Here is a 17048-nt window from a genome sequence, read left to right as displayed (position 1 = left end):
GGTTTCCCATCACACACAGACTAAAGCCTGCAATGGTCTTCAAGGCTTCTAGTTACCCTGGGGCCTGCTTCCCCTCTGCTCCCCCTTGTCCCCAGGTTCTCTCCAGTCGCACGGGCCTAGAGGCATTCCTGTCCCTTCTTCCTCCAAGGGCTCGGCCGCCTGCCAAAGTATTCAGTGATTCCCTCCCTCACTGTGTTCCAATCTCTGCTCCAGTTATTTTTCCAGAGAACTCCCCAAAACGCCACTTAAAACAATCCCCAACCGGTCATACTAAAAACCTCATCGCAGCTTCACTGTCATCAGTACCTCATATTTTTACTGGCTTCCTCCCCGAATAGAATTAAAGCTACACAAGCGAAGGGTTTTCAGCCCCTAGAAAATGTGCCTGACACATTAAGTGCTCCGAGTGGCTACACAATGAAACACCTTCAGAAAACCCCAGGCAATGCGGTAGTTTCGCGTAAGTCACTGACACTGCTTCCTGACAAACCCCAGGTCACGAGTATTTTTCACCACCGACAAAATTAAAACCCTCTCGTCTTCCTGAAAATATATATTCTAAGGCAAAGCCCTGTCGGCAACAACAAATACCAGCCAGTGTCCCAGGAGGGCCGGCCTCCTTGGCATCCAGCTTCCGTCCTCTCCGGAGAAGTTGTCCAGGGCCAAGTCTATTCCACCTGCTCTATGCTACCCACGGGCGGTGCCTGGGGCCACCACCCAGGTCCTGAGCCAGCATCCTTCAGCCGCTGACCATCCCGCTCCCCACTTCTCGCCAAACTTCTGCCGGCCACACTTGGTGTTGTTTGCGTCCCCGGAGACGGGGACGATGAGCGTTCTCGCTTCTTTTTCACGTCCTCCGCACGGTCTTCCGTGTTTCCTTTTCAGCTTGTAGCGTCCTATTCTGTCCTCTGGGGCTGTTCTCAATCCGCTCTCCTCACCGGATCAGGAGCCGCGCCATCAGGAGTCTCTCTTATTCCACCGTCAATTTACTAGTATCTATCTCCTTGGGCGTTTTTTCAAGGCAGAGACCGTCCCAGTCAGAAGGGAACCAAGACCACCACTCCAAGTCAGCACTTGGGGAGTTATATGTTGAGTGGACCAGCACGCCGCGCAGAGGCCCTTGGGAAATGTAGTTTCCATATGAAAGACTCTAAACCTGGCGGAGGGCGGGGGGCGGGGTTTCAGGGAAGGGCAGTATCTGTTCCGGGGCGCAGTACTTTTCTAGGTCTCCCGCAGACGCGAACGCTCGCAGCACTTTTGCCAAATGGGAAGTGGCCGGGAAAGCAGAACGTGGGAGCCCTGGAATTTGTGGGAATTCGGCTCTGCGGAGCACTAGGCAATGCGCAAGCGCAGTTCAGACCGGGCTGCAGACTCCAGTTCTTTGTGTTCTGTCGGCGATGTGGCGGCTGCGGTCTATCGCTGCCGGCAGGGGCTCCTCGAGGGGAAACGCCTTGGTGACCAGGCACGGTGTCCAGAGCCTCATCGGGAGGGCGAGAGTGGCCGTGGGCGGTGGCGCTCTGGGAGAAGGGCGGAGGGGAAAGCCTGGTAGGTCTGAGGCATGCTCCCATCTGGAGGACGCTGCTTGGATGCCCCAAACTTCCCGGGATCTAAAGCTGAGGTTGGATCCCAAGAGAAAAGGGACGACCATGAGTCTGTCGGGGTTCGGACAGAGCATGCGAATGCCTGCGGACCAGGAGGGGTAGGGCTTCAGCGTGCACCGGGGAGCCGGTTACGCCCGGGGGGTAGAGGGTGCTACGGGTAAGGCTGTGAACTCAAGTGGAGCCCTCTGGAGGGCTGTGGGGCGGACCGCGGGACGTGCTTCGAGGAAGACTCCCCACCCCTCCTTGACCCGCCTCTCCCATACAAGTACACTGCTTGCACACCTTTCCCTCCCGGGTCACCCAGACTGGGGCCTCTGAGGAGGCTAGGCCTGAAGCCAGAGAAGGGCTTGGCTTGAGAGCCTGACCGTGAAGATCCAGTCATTCTGAGCAGAAACAGGGCCACCCTCCTTCTACACCTCCCCACCTCCCAGAATTAGGCAGCGGTCCAGTGAGGAGACCACTCAGCGTGACTTAAGTGGGCAGGGAGCTTGATAGCAGTGGCTGGAGAGGGCCGTCTGCAAGGAGGAGGCAGTGTATTTATGATATGGAAGGGGAGATGTGGGGGTTTGACTCATGCTACAGCTACTGGAAAGTGGGGGCAGGGAGCTGAATGGTGAGTGATTCCCTTTACTCAGACATGGCCAGCAGACATGCTCTCAGGAGGACAGAGTATTGGGAGTAGGTAGGGACTGTGAATTCATGGCTGGGGTATTGCAGGTTCCTCAGGATGCGAATGCTCTCACAGCCTCACTGTGGACTGCTGTGTCCTAGCCTCTGATCCAGTCCTCTCACCACAACAGGTGTGTGAAATTTTCTGCCAGAGGACTCCGACTCTACTTGTTCCTAAGAGGGCTCTTTAGAGAAGAAATGGCTGTCAGGCACCTGCCAACCACAGTCCAGGTGAGTGGGGGTTGCTGGGGTGTGCTTGGTTTGGGGAGCGTGGCACGTTGCTGTTTCTTGACCAGTAGTTTTTCTCCCAATCCATTCTCATAAAGAAGCCTGACTCAGTCACTACTTTCTCCACTTTCCCCCATGCCAGGCTCATCTTAGTGAGTGTCATCCAGGCTAAGAAAGTTGTTAGAGGTCACATAAGTGACAACTGGAACTGGAACCCAGGTTGGTCCAAAATAGAAACCTGCACTCTTCCCACTAGCAAGTTAGATTAGGGATGTAAAGTGGTAAAAGGTGGTGCCTAAGACAGGAGGCAAGAGGAGAGATCAGAACACTTGTTTGGGTAGGTGTGATTTACTGGACTCTTCTTTTCTTTTTAGATAATGACGTATGGCTTTTTACCTCAGAGGGCTGTTGCATACCAATGAAATCATTTAAAATGTGGTACATGCACACACACATATATACATATACAGTGGAATATTACTCAGCCATGAAAAATAATGAAATCTTACTATTTAGAACAACATGGATGAACCTAGAAGGTATTATGCTTAGTGAAATAAGTCAGTCACAGAAAGACAAATATATAATTTTACTTATATGTGGAATCTAAAGAACAAAATAAGCAAACAGATAAAACAGAAACAGAATTAAAAACAGAGAACAAACCGATGGTTGCCAGATGGGAAGGGGTTTGGGGGAATGGGTGAAAAAGGAAAAAGGATTAAGAAGTACAAATTGGCAGTTAACAATAGTCATCAGCATGTAAAATGTATGGCACAGGGAATACAGTCAATAACATTATAATAACTGTGTATGGTGCCAAATGGGTACTAGACTGATCAGGGGGATCAGTTGGTAAGTCATATAAATGTATAATCACTATATAATATTGTATGTCAACTGTAACTACAAAAATATTTTACTTTTAAAAAAGATTACGTTATTTCAGTAATTTACTAAAAGCTTTGAGCAGAGCCAGCCTCTGTAGAATAAGGGAATGGGCTTCTCCCTGAAGGGGCAGCATTCATTCGAATGTATAAATTCTGATGAGTTGGTAGAGTTGTTCTAACTCCTTCACATTGAACCCTGTCCAGGGCAGGACTCTTTGGTAGAAATAATGGAAAGGGATGAGCAGCTGGATGAAGTTGCGGAGTACAACCCAGTCATGGCCCACCAGCTACTTTGCCTCCTACTCCCAGTGTCTGACTTGTCCTCGGGCACCTGTCTCAGGCACCACCTTTTCTCTCTGGCAGGTCTCCGCAGTGCCAGTCCACTGTGATACTGGGTTGGCCAAAAAGTTCATTTGTTTTTTTCCATAAGATGGCTGTAGTAGCACTTATTTGTTTTTAACTTCATTTGAAAAAAATTTGTTAGATTGAAAAAATTTTGTTAGATTGTATGGTAGCAGCTGTCATATCAGTGTGCATTTAGAAAAACTTACCAAAATTGGTGAACTTTTGTGCAGCCATTTTAACATTGAAGGTGGAAGAAAATATGCAACATTTTCAGCATGTGATGCTTTATTATTTCAAGAAAGGTGAAAACACAACTGAAATGCAGAAAAAGATTTGTGCATTGCATGGAGAAGGTGCTGTGGCTGATTGAATGTGTTTCGTGCTAGAGATTTTTTTAAAGTATATTTTATTTTTTAAAAGATATTTATTTATTTATTTATTTTTAGACAAGAGGGGAAGGGAGAGAGAAAGAGAGGGAGAGAAACATCAATGTATGGTTGCCTCTTGTGCTCCCCGCTGGGGAACCTGGCCTGCAACCCAGGCATGTGACCTGACTGGAAATCGAACCAGTGACCCTCTGCTTTGTAGTCCTGTGCTCAATCCACTGAGCCACACCTGCCAGGGCTAAAGTATATTTTATTGATTATACTATTATAGTTGTCCCACTCATTTCTTCCCTTTCTCCACCTCCACACTGTACTGCCCTCCAACCTGCATCCCCCCTGCCCCCCTGGCCACTTAGTTCACGTCCAAGGGTCATACACATAAGTTTTTTGGCTTCTCCATTTCCCATACTATTCTTAACCTCCCCTGTCTATTTTGTATCTACCAACTGTGCTTCTTATTCTCTGTACTTCCCCCCCCCATTCTCTGCCCTTCCCTTCCCCCCGATTACCCTCCATGTGTGATCTCCATTTCTGTGAATCTATTCCTGTTCTAGTTGTTTGCCTAGTTTGTTTTTTTTAGGTTTGGTTGTTGATAGTTGTGAGTTCGATGTCGTCTTACTGTTCATATTTTTGATCATCTCCGTTTTCTTAGATAAGTCCCTTTAACATTTCATATAATAAGGGCTTGATGATGATGAACTCCTTTAACTTGTCCTTATCTGGGAAGCACTTTTTCTGCCCTTCCATTCTAAATGATAGCTTTGCTGGATAGAGTAATCGTGGATGTAGGTCCTTGCCTTTCATGACTTTAAATACGTCTTTCCAGCCTGTAAGGTTTCTTTTCAGAAATTACCTGAGAGTCTTAGGGGAACTCCTTTGTAGGTAACTCTCTCCTTTCCTCTTGCTGCTTCTAAGAGTCTCTCCTTATCTTTAATCTTGGGTAACATAATTATGATGTGCCTTGGTGTGTGCTTCCTTGGGTCCTTTTTGGGACTCTGGGCTTCCTGGACTTCCTGGAAGTCTATTTCCTTTGCCTGATTGGGGAAGTTCTCCTTCATGATGTTTTCCAGTTCTTGCTCTTCCTCTTCTCCTTCTGGCACCTCTGTGAGTCAGATGTTGGAATGTTTAAAGTTGTCCTGAAGGTTCTGAAGCCTCTTGTCATTTTTTTGAATTCTTGTTTCTTCATTTTGTTCTGGTTGAATGTTTCTTTCTTCCTTCTGCTCCAAATCCTTGATTTCAGTCTTGGTTTCCTTCCCTTTACTTTTGGTTCCCTGTACATTTTCCTTTATTTCACTTTTCATAGCCTTTACTTCTTCCTCTATTTGGGACCATACTCAGCCATTTCTGTGAGCATCCTGCTTACCAGTGTTTTGAACTCTGCATCCGATATGTTGGCTGTCTCCTCTTCTCTTAGTTGTTTTTCTGGAGTTTTGGTCTATTGTTTCATTTGGGTCATATTTCTTTGACAGGGAGGCACCCATTACATTCTAAGGGTGGCACCTTAGGTATTTGCCAGGGTGGGGTACCCCACTTGGCTGAGTTGTACCACTCAGTTGTGGGACACAAAGTTGTGGGACACTGAATTATGTATGTGTAGGAGGGGTCCGAGAGGCCAAAATGCTGCTGGCTCAGCTCTCACCCTGCTTTCAGTCACTTACCCCTCTTCTCACAAGTGGATTGTGCCCTTTCAGCTGCTGATTCCCAGGTGGGTGGGCTTGTGTAGGATCATGTGGACCCCTCCAACCAACTCTATGAGACTGGGAGTTTCTCCTGCCACCACAAACCTCACAGGTTTTTACCACCAGAGGTTTTGAGGCTCTATTTCCCTGTGCTGGAACCCTGGGTGGTTCATGGTCTTTCTCCCCATTCGTTCCTCCTGGCTTATGACAGTGTGAATGTGCTGTGTCTGAGTCTGCCATGGTGCTAGAGATTTCTTGCTGGATGATGTACCACAGTCAGGTAGAAGTTGATGGCGATCAGGTCAACACATTAATTGAGAACAATCAGTGTTCTAACACATGGGACATAGGCAACATACTCAGAATATCCAAATCAATAAAGTTATTGGTGAAAATGAAAAATGTGTGTGTGTTGTTTTTTTTTTTTTACATAAAAGACAAAATGGATTTTTCGGCCTACCTAATATTTCTCTTCCCCTACCTTCTCCTCAAAGCCTTTGTTGCTTGGTTGCCATTAAAGAGACCTAAACTGGGCACTAGAATGTGCCCTGTGAAGGGGTGGCCCTAGCCCACAGGGGTGGCTTGCCTTACAGGAACTGGTGACCCTCAGGGATGTGGCCGTACTGTTCACCCAGGAGGAGTGGGCCCAGCTGAGCCCCTCGCAGAGGCGCCTGTACCGGGATGTTATGCTGGAGAACTGCAGCCACCTGGCCTCGCTTGGTAAGTGTGGCAGGCGCCCCCGCAGGCTCATCTTTCTCCTGGACTGCTCTCTGGTGCCTCGGACTGGTAGCACACAGCAGATGGCGCTGGGTGCAGGCCAACTGAAAATGTTACTTTCAAGTGTGTGACCTGCCACTCCTTGGTGTCCCAGGCACAGGACTCTTGGAGTTTATGATGAATCAGGTTGAATGCACCCCCTTTGGCAGAGGACGTGGGAACACACTGTGCCTCAGGCCTAAGCCATCTTTTAATTCTTAACTCCTTTATACCCCAGGCCTTCCTACCCTGTCCCCTTTTCTTGGAGGTTCCAAGAACTAGATCTCATCGTTGCATTGATTTTTTTTTCTGTAGCATGAACAGATGTGGTCCGTTTTTTCCCCCTCAAAAACAGGGCTCTTAGGACCCAAATCAGATCCGTTTGCCCAGCTGGGAAAAGGGGAAGAATGGACACCGGAGGTCACCTCCCGAGGCTTCTGCTTGGGTAAGGCCCTGCGTGTGGGGGGTGCCAAGGGGACTCGGGAAATGCACCAGGACTGTGGCCGGAGAAAGGAGCATCTATTCCCTTCTGTTTGCCTCATACCTTGCTGCCACGTTTGTCCCCACAGGCATATGCCACTCCCTTTTGGCAATTTGTTCTTCCCTAGACCCTCCCCTTCAGGATTTTTTTTTCTCTCCCTACCTGGCATGGGTGAATTGTCTTGTTTGGGAAAGACCTCACATGTAATCTGGGCAGCTGCCCCACCAGGTCCTGTGGTCCCATCCTCTGCTTGTGTGACAGTGTGGTCCCAACCCCTGCTTCTCTAGGGAGGAGGGGCCACACTGGGGATGCATGGCAGGCCTGCTTCTTTAAGGCTAAGGGCCAGTCATCGTGCGCCCTCTGAGGCTGATCCTGTTCTAGCTGTGCATTCCTTTGGCCATCTCCTTCTTTGCTCATTCGCACATGGGCACATTCAGCCAGCATATAATTATTCTCCACTTTCTGCAGCTCCGTATGTGGCTGAGAGCACCGGCGAGAATGCTGCTGGGTCATGCCCAGCATGATGTGTGACACCTGGTGGGTGGCATGGACTTGTTGCCAGCGACATAGAGTGCCTGACCATTTAGTGGCTGTCACTTGCCTCGAGGGGCCCATTGGATCTAGGAACTTGGGAGCAGGGGTGGGGTATGCCTCTTTTGCCCTACAACGTTCTCTGGAATTTAGTGCCTTCTCCAGGACATTACAACATTTCAGTTTCATTGCCACATTTGCAGGCTATCCAGTATTTATATGTACTTTAAAAAACTTCTGTTACTGACGTTTCACAGTAGCTCAGTGAAGTAGGCAGAAATTTATATCCTACAGTAAGTAACTATATACCTGGAATGTCTGGGACCCAATCTGTTATGGAATTTAAATGTCTGAACTCTAATATCCTTCTGAATTTGTATGTTTTATTACAACCAAACTAAGGCATTTTAATATTTCTTTCTGCATTACAGTGCACAAGCAGTGTTAGAACAAAAAAGGAGGAGACACCTCCGCTTCTCTTAGTTGTTCTTCTGGAGTTTTGATCTGTTCTTTCATTTGGGTCATATTTCTTTGTCAGGGTGGCACCCATTACATTCTAAGAGTGGTACCTTAGATATTGCTAGGGCAGGGCAATGACTTTGCTGTGTTGTCTCGCTGTACGTGTGGGAGGGGTCTGAGAGGCAACAGTGCTGCTGGCTCAGCTCTTACCCCACTTTCAGTTACTTCCCTTCCATTCTAAATGAAAGTTTTGCTGGATAGAGCAATCTTGGTTGTAGGTCTTTGGATTTTATGACTTGGAATACCTCTTTTCCAGCCCCTTCTTGCCTGTAAGGTCTCTTTTGAGAAATCCGCTGACAGTCTGATGGGAACTCCTTTGTAAGTGACAGTCCCCTTACCTCTTGCTGCTTCTTGGATTCTCTCCTTCACTCCAGTCTTGGCTAATGTAATGATGATTTGCCTTGGTGTGTTCCTTCTTGGGTCCAACTTGTTTGGTACTCTCTGAGCTTCCCGGATTTCCTGGAAGTCTATTTCCTTTGCCAGATTGGGGAAATTCTCCTTTCTTATTTGTTTTGAATAAGTTTTCCACTGGTGGCTATTCCTTTCCCCCTTCTGGTACTCCTATAATTCAAATGTTGGAGCGTTTAAAGATGTCCTGGAGGTTCCTAAGACTCTCCTCATTTTTTTCAATTCTTGCTTCTTCACTCTTTTCTGTTTGGCCATTATTTGCTTTCTTGTGGTCCACTCCATTGATTTGAGTTCCAGTTTCCTTTTCATCGCTATTGGTTTCCTGTGCAATTCCATTCATTTCAATTAGTTTCGCCTTCATATGTTTCTCTAATTTGTGGCTATAATCAACCAGTTCTGTGAGGATCCTGATCACCAGTGTTTTAAACTGTGTGTCTGAGAGTTTTACTGTTTCTTCAATGCTTAGATTTATAGGCTCCAGGGCTTTGAGATCTTGAGCCATTTTTGGTCTGTTCGTGCCCTTTAAGTGTGAGGAGCAAACCAGGTCTCCCAGGTCGCTGGTTTGTGATGCTGTATGTGGGGGCGTGGTCAGAGCGGGGAAATGACGGCCCCCTCTGCTGTTTCGCGCCACTGGGTGAGGAGCAGCGCCTTAGGTGGTTCCCCTGGGCCCACTCAGAGTCGCTGGGTTATGATGCTGTATGTGGAGGCGGGGTCAGAGCGCGGAAATGGCGGTGCCTTCTGCTGCTGCTGAGGGCCTGCTGGGTCCCGTCTAATCGCCCACTCCCTCGCTTGTCTATCCGGGCACGAATGCGCATCCACAGTCAACCCGCAGCCCTGCTCTCACTGTTTCCCCGAGGTCACTCGCCGTGTTGCTCACTAGGTCCAACCCCGCGCCTGGATTCCGCACGCCTGAGTTCGTCTGACTGAGTTTTCCTGTGCAACCCTGCTCTGCCAGCTGCTGGTTTCGCCCCTCTTACTGGTCAGACTGAAGAATTTGTTGTTATCAGACTTCCGAAAAGTTCAATTTTCTGTGTTCTGGCTGTGTTTTCTGTTGCTAATATTTAGTTGTCTCTAAACTTGGTTGTGTGAGAAAGCACGGTGTCTTCACCTATGCCTCCATCTTGGCGGAAGTCCACCTTAGTAGGCTTTTTAAATAAATAAAGATTTGGCCCTGCGGTGTAGCTCAGGGAGACGGCGGGAAAGGCCATTCCCAGCAGGGGATGCATGAAAGGCAACCATACATTGATGTTTCTCTCCCTCTCTCCTTCCCTTCCCCTCTAAAGATAAATAAATAAAATCTTTAAAAAAAAAAATAAATAAAGATTTGACTTAGCTGATCCTTTCTATTTTATCTTGACCCATTTCATTAATTTTTGCTTTTTATTATTTCTTTCCTTTGACTTTTTTAGAGTTTATTCTTTTTTTTTTTTTTTTTTAATTTTCATTTATTTATCTTTAGAAGGGAAGGGAAGGAGAGAGGGAGAGAAACATCAATGTATGGTTGCCTCTCGTGTGTCCCCTGCTGGGAACTGGCCCCTGCTAGGAACTGGCCTGCAACTCAGGCATGTGCTCTGCCTGGCAATCAAACCGTGATCTTTTGGTTCACAGGCCTGCGCTCAATCCACTGAGCTATACCACCCAGGGCTAGAGTTTATTCTTTTCTATTTTTAGAATTAAATTTTATCAAAGCAATACATGCATTCAATTTAATGAAACTACAACGTTTACTATGGAAAACAGGGGCTTCGGTCACCCCCTTCCTCTTCCACCCCTCTTCAAAAGTAAGTGCTTTCTCTTCTTATAGCTGATTATTTGGTCTTTTTGCTTCCATGTCTCCAAGTCACGGGTTTGTATTTCTTTCTCTTGACTTTTTAATTTTAGATCTTATTTTTTGAGTTCCTCCTATAAAGAGTGAGGGTGAAACTCACCACTCCAATTAGCCATCTCACTGCCTTTTCATTCCCTGACTTCCCAGTAGAGTTGCAGAGTCATTTAGGTCACAGGAATAATCAGTGTTTACATCCTTAAGCAGTATTCACCATTGGTCCTATTGGTCCATGTAGTCGTAATTACGACAGCTGTTGCTTTCCTAGGCAATCTGTTCCTGGTATTTATTGATTCAGAGCTTTGTTTAATTTCAGTTAATCTCAGCCCTCTTCCAGTGGTCTGCATCTCTTCACAAGACTTTCCGATTCATCAGGCAATGTCAAGGTTTCATTTTCTGGAAAATGAAACCATTTTCTGGACTGTGTGACCTCCATCCTAGAGTGCCAGGCACCTAGCTCTCACACTGCTGTGAAGCCCCCGAACTCTGGCTGCATGTCTCCTGTGGCTTCCCTGCTTGGTCTGCTCCCTTCTTTTGGTGGCACACATCTTTCAGTAGCTTCCTGAGGAAGAATGCACGCGAGTTCATTTTTTGTAGCTTGTCATGTCTATAAATGTCTTTTTCTGCCCTGACACTTTCTGGGTAGTTCGATTAGCTAGAATTCAGCACTGCGTATCTTTTCCTTCAGAATTTTGAAGACTTTGCTCCATTGGTTTCTGGACCTCAGTCTATTGTTGCAAAATACAAAATCATTGTTAGTCTTCATCAGCTGTGACCTGTTCTCTTCTCCAAAAACTGGCAGGAGCTCCTCCTTTTACTCCAGTGTTCTAAAGTTTCCAAGGGATGCACCTCGCATGGTTTTCTTTGTACCCACTGGGCTTCTGTGAGCCTCTGGTGTAGCATTTGCTGAGGCCTTCCCAAATAAATGCTTGTCCTTTGGCCCTGGTTGTTGTAGCTCTGTGGATTGAGTATGGACTGGAAAGCAAAGGGTTGCTAGTTCAATTCCCAGTCAGAGGACATGCTTAGGTGCAGATCAGGTCCCCAAGTAAGGGTCACACGAGAAGCAACCACACATTGATGTTTCTCTCCCTCTCTCTTTCTCCCCCCCTTTCTCTCTCTCTAAAAATAAATAAATAAAATATTTTATTAAAAAAAAAAGCTTGCCTTTTGCATTTTCTGTGACCACTCATCCACCATGACAGAGAGTTGAACTAATTCATTCCTATTGGTTTTAATAGTACATTTAAACAATTTTATTCTTTAAAAGATGTTATTTATTTTTAGAGAGAGGCGATGGGAAGGAGAAAGAGAGGAAGAGAAACTTCAGTGTAAGAGAGAAATATTAATTGGTTGCCTCTTGCACATGCCCTAACCGGGGACCAAACCCACAACTCAGGCAATGTGCTCTGACCGGGAATCAAACTGGCGACCTTTCACTTTAAGGAATGATGCACAACCAACTGAGCCACACTTGTCAGGGCAATAGTACATTTTTTAAAAAGCTTCTAAACATTCAATAAAATATAAGTGAAGTTTTTATATATTAACTTAGACCTCAGTTCTTACAGGTTCATGTTAATAGTTCATACATTTTTATTAAAGGGCAGAAAATTTGTATTTTAGCTTTCAGATCTTATGTAAATTGTGTGTGCAGTAGTGTGATTAAAGTTACTATTCATTCTTCACCACTGTCAGATTTCTAGGCATTTGGTTGGAAAATCATTTGGCTTTGGACTTAATGTTATTGGAGAACTTAGAATTAAAAGGCAGTGCAAATATTTTTATTCTCAAAGGAACATTTTAATCCACACTGTGTTCGACACTTTATTCTTTTGTAAGCTAATCCATTTTTTCTTTTTTATAATGGCTAGCATTGTACCTAACGTGTGATCAGCATTTGTTGAATTGTTCCCAGTTTAAATCAATAAACAATATTGTCCTTTTGAAAAATAAATACAGTCCCTGCCCTTTGGTTCTTCAGTTATGGTAGAGACATTTTCTTATGTTACTGTTTGATTTCTACCTTCAGGTTTTCTCTTTCTCTTCATGGAATGCTTGATACCTCCTGGACTGGTCTTCTAATTTCCTTTCATTAAAATTTTCATCTTTATGCTTTTTTGTTGTACTTCTTGACAGATTTTACAGTTTTATCCTCCACTTCTATTGAGGTTTTTTAAAAATTATATTTTATTGATTATACTATTATAGTTGTCCCAACTTTACCCTTTAGCTGCCCTCCACCCAGGACCCCCCACTCCTTTAGGCTATCCCCCACCATTGTTCGTGGCCTTGGGTCATTTGGATAAGTTCTTTGCCCACTCCATTTCCTGTACTGTACTTTATATCTCCATGTCTGTTCTGTCACTGCCTATTCGTACCTCTTAATCCCTTTACCTCTTCACCCATTCCCCCTCTCCCATATGGCAACCTTTCGGTAACTAACTTCTTTTCTCTTGCTTTTAAGAGTCTTTATCTTTAACCTTTGGCCTTTTAATTATGAGGTGTCTGGAGTGGGCCTCTTGCATCCATCGTAATTGGGACTCTGCACTTCCTGGACTTGCATGTCTGTTTCCTTCACCAAATTAGGGAAGTTTTCTTTCACTATTTTTTCAGATAGATTTCCCATTTCTTGCTCTTTCTCTTCTCTTCTGGCACCCCCTATGAGTTGAATGTTGGACCTCTTAAAGTTGTCCCAGAGGCTATTTATATTATCCTCATTAAAAAAATTTTTTTTTTTCTTCTTCTGATTGGTTGTTATCTGCTTCCTTATGTCCCAAATCATTTATTCGATTCTCGGCTTCATCCATTGTACTGTTGTTTCCCTGTAAATTGGTCTTTATTTCAATTTGTGTACCCTTCGTTTCTGACTGGGCATTTTTATGCTTCTGAGGTCCTCACTAAGTTCCTCGAGCAGCCTTATAAGCAGTGTTTTGAACTCTGTGTCCGATAGATTGCTTATCTCCATTTTGTTCAGCTCTTTTTCTGGAGTTTTGATGTTCTTTCATTGGGCCATGTTTCTTTCTCTCCTAATTTTGGCAGCCTGCCTGTGTTCGTTTCTATGTATTAGGCAGCGCTTCTTTGACTCTGTGTCTCAGTAGCGTGGCCTAATGTAGTAGATGTCCTATAGGGCCCAGTGGCACAGCCTCCCCTAGTACCTGAGCTGTATACTCAAGGTGTGCCCTCTGTGTGGGCTGAGTACACCCTCCTCTTGTAGTTGAACCTTGGTTGCTGTTGGCAGATCAATGGGAGGGATTTACCCAGGCCAGTCAGCTGCAAGGATTGGCTGTGACCACTCACCACAAACCTCTGTCCTCCCATTGATCAGCTGGGATCAGCTGTGCAGGGGTAGGGTGGCAGTGCTCCATCATGGTCTGTAGCTGTCCACTGGGTGCATTGGCCGTGGGGTTTCCTGAGTGGTGTAGGCTGACGTTAGCCCCCACCTGTGTTTTGCCTGGGGTACCCTACCTGAGCTGTAAAGCAATCAGAAATGGCTGCTACTTGTGCTGGGCATGGAGATTCCCAGGTGAAGCCAAGCTGTGACTATAATCTGCTGCTTGGGCTCACCGAAGCCAGCTGTTGCTTGTTAGATAGGATTTAGGAGCCAAGACCAGCCATTCTTATGAAAAAGCAGTTTATGTGGGCCCATAAATTGGGTGTGGTAGAGCCTCTGTGGATCTCCAAGGTGGGTTATGCCGTGTTAGCCCATTCTGTGACCACACCCCCCTACCAGTCTTGATGGATGTGTTTTCTTCAATTCTATAGTTGTCAGACTTCCATTCAACTCGATTTCTGATGTTCCTGAGTGATGTTTATTCTATATTTTAGTTGTAATTTTAGTGTGGTTGTACAAAGAGGTGGACCGTGTCTGTCTATCTTAACCAGCAGCCTAGGTTTGTAAAATATTTTTAATCAGCTTCATTAAAGTATAATTTAATAGATGTGATAGAATAAACCAGGTTTAAAGTATAATATTGGACCAGTTTTGACAAGTTCATACAGTTGTGTAACAGTCACAAATCAAGAAAAAGTAACATTCTAGTCACCTCTGGAATTTCCTGTTACTTCTTGCAGTTACTCTCCGGGATGCCTCTGTCCCCAGGTCACGGTTCCAGTGTCCCCTGTGAATAGGATTATGTAGCATGTGTTCCTTTGTGTCTGACTTCTTTTATTTAAAATAATATCCTTGAGACTCATCCTGGCTCTTTCACATGTTGTCTTCCCTGCTTTGCTGACCAGCATCCAACTGGACCCCTATTTGTTCATCTGTTCAGTGATGAACCTGAATGGATGAACAAATCCGTTCAGGGTTGTTTTTAGTCTTTGCCTGAAGCTCCTATAAACATCCATGTACAAATTTTTGTGTGGGTGTGTTCTTAGTTTCTATATTTTTTCTCAAAGTATGTTTTCACTGAGGTAAATGTTCACTAGAGGTGGGGTTGCCGGTTTGTATATTAAATGCGTATTTAACTTTATAATAAATCGTGAAAATGTTTTCAAGGGGACTGTTCCATTTTGCATCCCCTCAGCAATGTCTGTGAGTCTCCATGTTTCTTCCTGCATGGGTTATGGCCTGGCACAGAGCTGAGTGGCAGCTGGCATGTGGCCACCCCCTTGTTTGCTATCTTGGAGGAAGCACTCAGTCTTCCACTACTGAAGTTTTAATAGGTGCTCTTTATCAGGTTGAGGAAGTTTATAAGTATCTTGGTTTGATGGGAGTTTAGCCTAAACAGATACTGAATTTTTGTCCGTTGCTTTTCTGAATCATTAAAATGATGCTGTGGTTAATACAGTGAATTATATTGATTGGTTTTAAAGTGCCAAGCCAAATTTGGCATTCCTGGAATAAACCCAACTTAATTTTCATACATTATCCTTTTAAAATATTGCTAGATTTAATTTGCTAACATTTTAAGAATTTTTACATCAGTATTCATGAATAATATTAGTTTGTTTTTAAAAAAGATTTCATTTATTTTTAAGAGAAGAGAAGGGAGGGAGAAAGAAAGAGAGAGAAACATTGATGTGCAAGAGAAATGTCAGTTGGTTGCCCCTTGTTACACATAACAACTGGGGACAGAACTAAGCAAAAGATGCAAAAGATCAAACTGGTGACATTTTGCTTGTGGGATGACCCCCAAGTCACTGAGCCACATCAGTCAGGGCAATATTACTCTGTAATTTTGTTTCCTTTGGTCAGAATAATATTAGCCTTATACAGTGAATGTGGAACTTTCCCCCTTTTTCTAGGAAAATGTGTGTATTGGTGTCTTCATTAAATGTTTGATGGAAACAGCAAAGTGTTCTGGGCTTTTTTTTCCTTTTCTTTTTCCTCGTGGGAAGGTTTTAAACTGCAAATTGAATTTCTTCAGCTTTCTTGTCTTTAGTGGGTCACAGATTTTAGGTGTCATGGCCTCCCCAAACCCTGGTCCCTGTCACTTCAGTTCACAGAGACTCCTGACTGTTTTGGTCCCATGCTGTGACCTAGAAATTGTCCGGGGACCACATCTTTCATATGTCATTTGTCCTTAGTTGATTGCCTGAAAACAGGGTTTCTCTTTCTTTCTTTTTTCTTTTTCTGGTTTACTGTTTACTGTGGGACTTCTCTATTGAGTTTTCAAATTTTGTCATAATTTTTACTTCCAAGAACTCTTGTTTCTTTGAATATTCCTTTATCTGTAAGCCCTTATTCTGGTTTTATAGTTAAAATATTCTGTAAAGATATTATAAAGATAAGATTTTGATTTTGATTTTCAAAAGATGTTTTCTTCTCCCTTCATAGTCTCTCTGTGCCTGAATTTCCGTGGTACCTCTTTCCTGGTAGAAGTTTTTCCTTCCGCATCTGGACCCTACTTGAACAGCGGGAGGCCTGAGGTCCTTTGGGGAAGCTTTGCTGAATGAGTGCTGGGGCCTGGCCTGAATCAGCACAGCTCTCTTGGCCTTCATGGGCCGCTTGGGTGTTTTTTCATGCAGAGCAGCTTTGATGAACCTCCGCTGGGGAGAAAGGGCCTTCTATCTTTTGTGTCTTCTGTGGAGTTGGGAATGTCCCTAGTCCCTCTGAGCCTTTGTCCATTGACCATAAACCTCCTTCCTTTATCCACTCCCACTTCTCACTTCTCGATATACCTGATGTACCAATTCTTGAAACTTCTGATGATTTGAAATTAAATTGGGTTCATTTCTGGTCCCTTTCTGGGGATGGCCTCTTGACTACATTGTATAGGAAGCTTGGGCCATAGTACTTGCATGTCTTGCTTGAAACCGTAGTTATATGGTTTAAAAGCACTTTTTTTTGATGTGGGCCTATGCTGCTGGGGCCATGGCTCCTTAATTCAGTCTGTACTGAAGTGACCTGGGCACAGTGAGGGCTGACTCTGAGTGCTCCTAGTCTGAGGGATTCAGTCTTCCTCATCTCAGTTCTCCTTCAATGTAGTAAAACCAGGGTGCATTTGACTCCCTGGACACAAACAATTAAATGAAAGTCATCCTGTAATCTAAGACATTAGAAAGACAAATACTCTTTTTTTAAAGGTTTTATTTATTTTTAGAGAGAGAGAAAGGGAGAGAAACATTGATTGGTTGCCTCTTGCATGCACCCTGACCAGGCTGAACCACAACTCAGGTATATGCCTGACTGGGAATCCAAATGGTGACCTTTCGCTTTGCTGGACAATGCCCAACCAACAGAGCCACACCGGTTACAGCAGCGCTCCCTCTCTTTCTCCCTCCTTTC

The 17048-nt window shown here is 44.9% G+C and overlaps 1 protein-coding gene across 4 annotated transcripts in view; it reads left to right on the top strand.

The window, feature by feature from the left end:
* The first annotated feature begins 1202 nt into the window (after nucleotides 1–1202).
* Nucleotides 1203–17048, top strand: part of ZNF454 (zinc finger protein 454) — a 31155-nt gene continuing 15309 nt past the window's right edge. The window contains exons 1-4 of one of the 4 annotated variants that reach the window (XM_037132257.2): nucleotides 1203–1462; nucleotides 2402–2501; nucleotides 6392–6518; nucleotides 6910–6999. In XM_037132257.2, the coding sequence (XP_036988152.2) occupies nucleotides 1398–1462; nucleotides 2402–2501; nucleotides 6392–6518; nucleotides 6910–6999 (382 nt within the window). In that variant the 5' untranslated portion in view covers nucleotides 1203–1397. The other 3 variants (XM_037132255.2, XM_037132256.2, XM_037132258.2) reach the window with 3 other exon arrangements.

Source organism: Artibeus jamaicensis, unplaced genomic scaffold, assembly GCF_021234435.1.
Source record: "Artibeus jamaicensis isolate MK-2021 breed Jamaican fruit bat unplaced genomic scaffold, CSHL_Jam_final contig_648, whole genome shotgun sequence".
NCBI classification, from domain to species: domain Eukaryota; kingdom Metazoa; phylum Chordata; class Mammalia; order Chiroptera; family Phyllostomidae; genus Artibeus; species Artibeus jamaicensis.
Note: the sequence above shows the minus strand (reverse complement) of the source record. Positions and strands in the feature narration are given on the sequence as shown.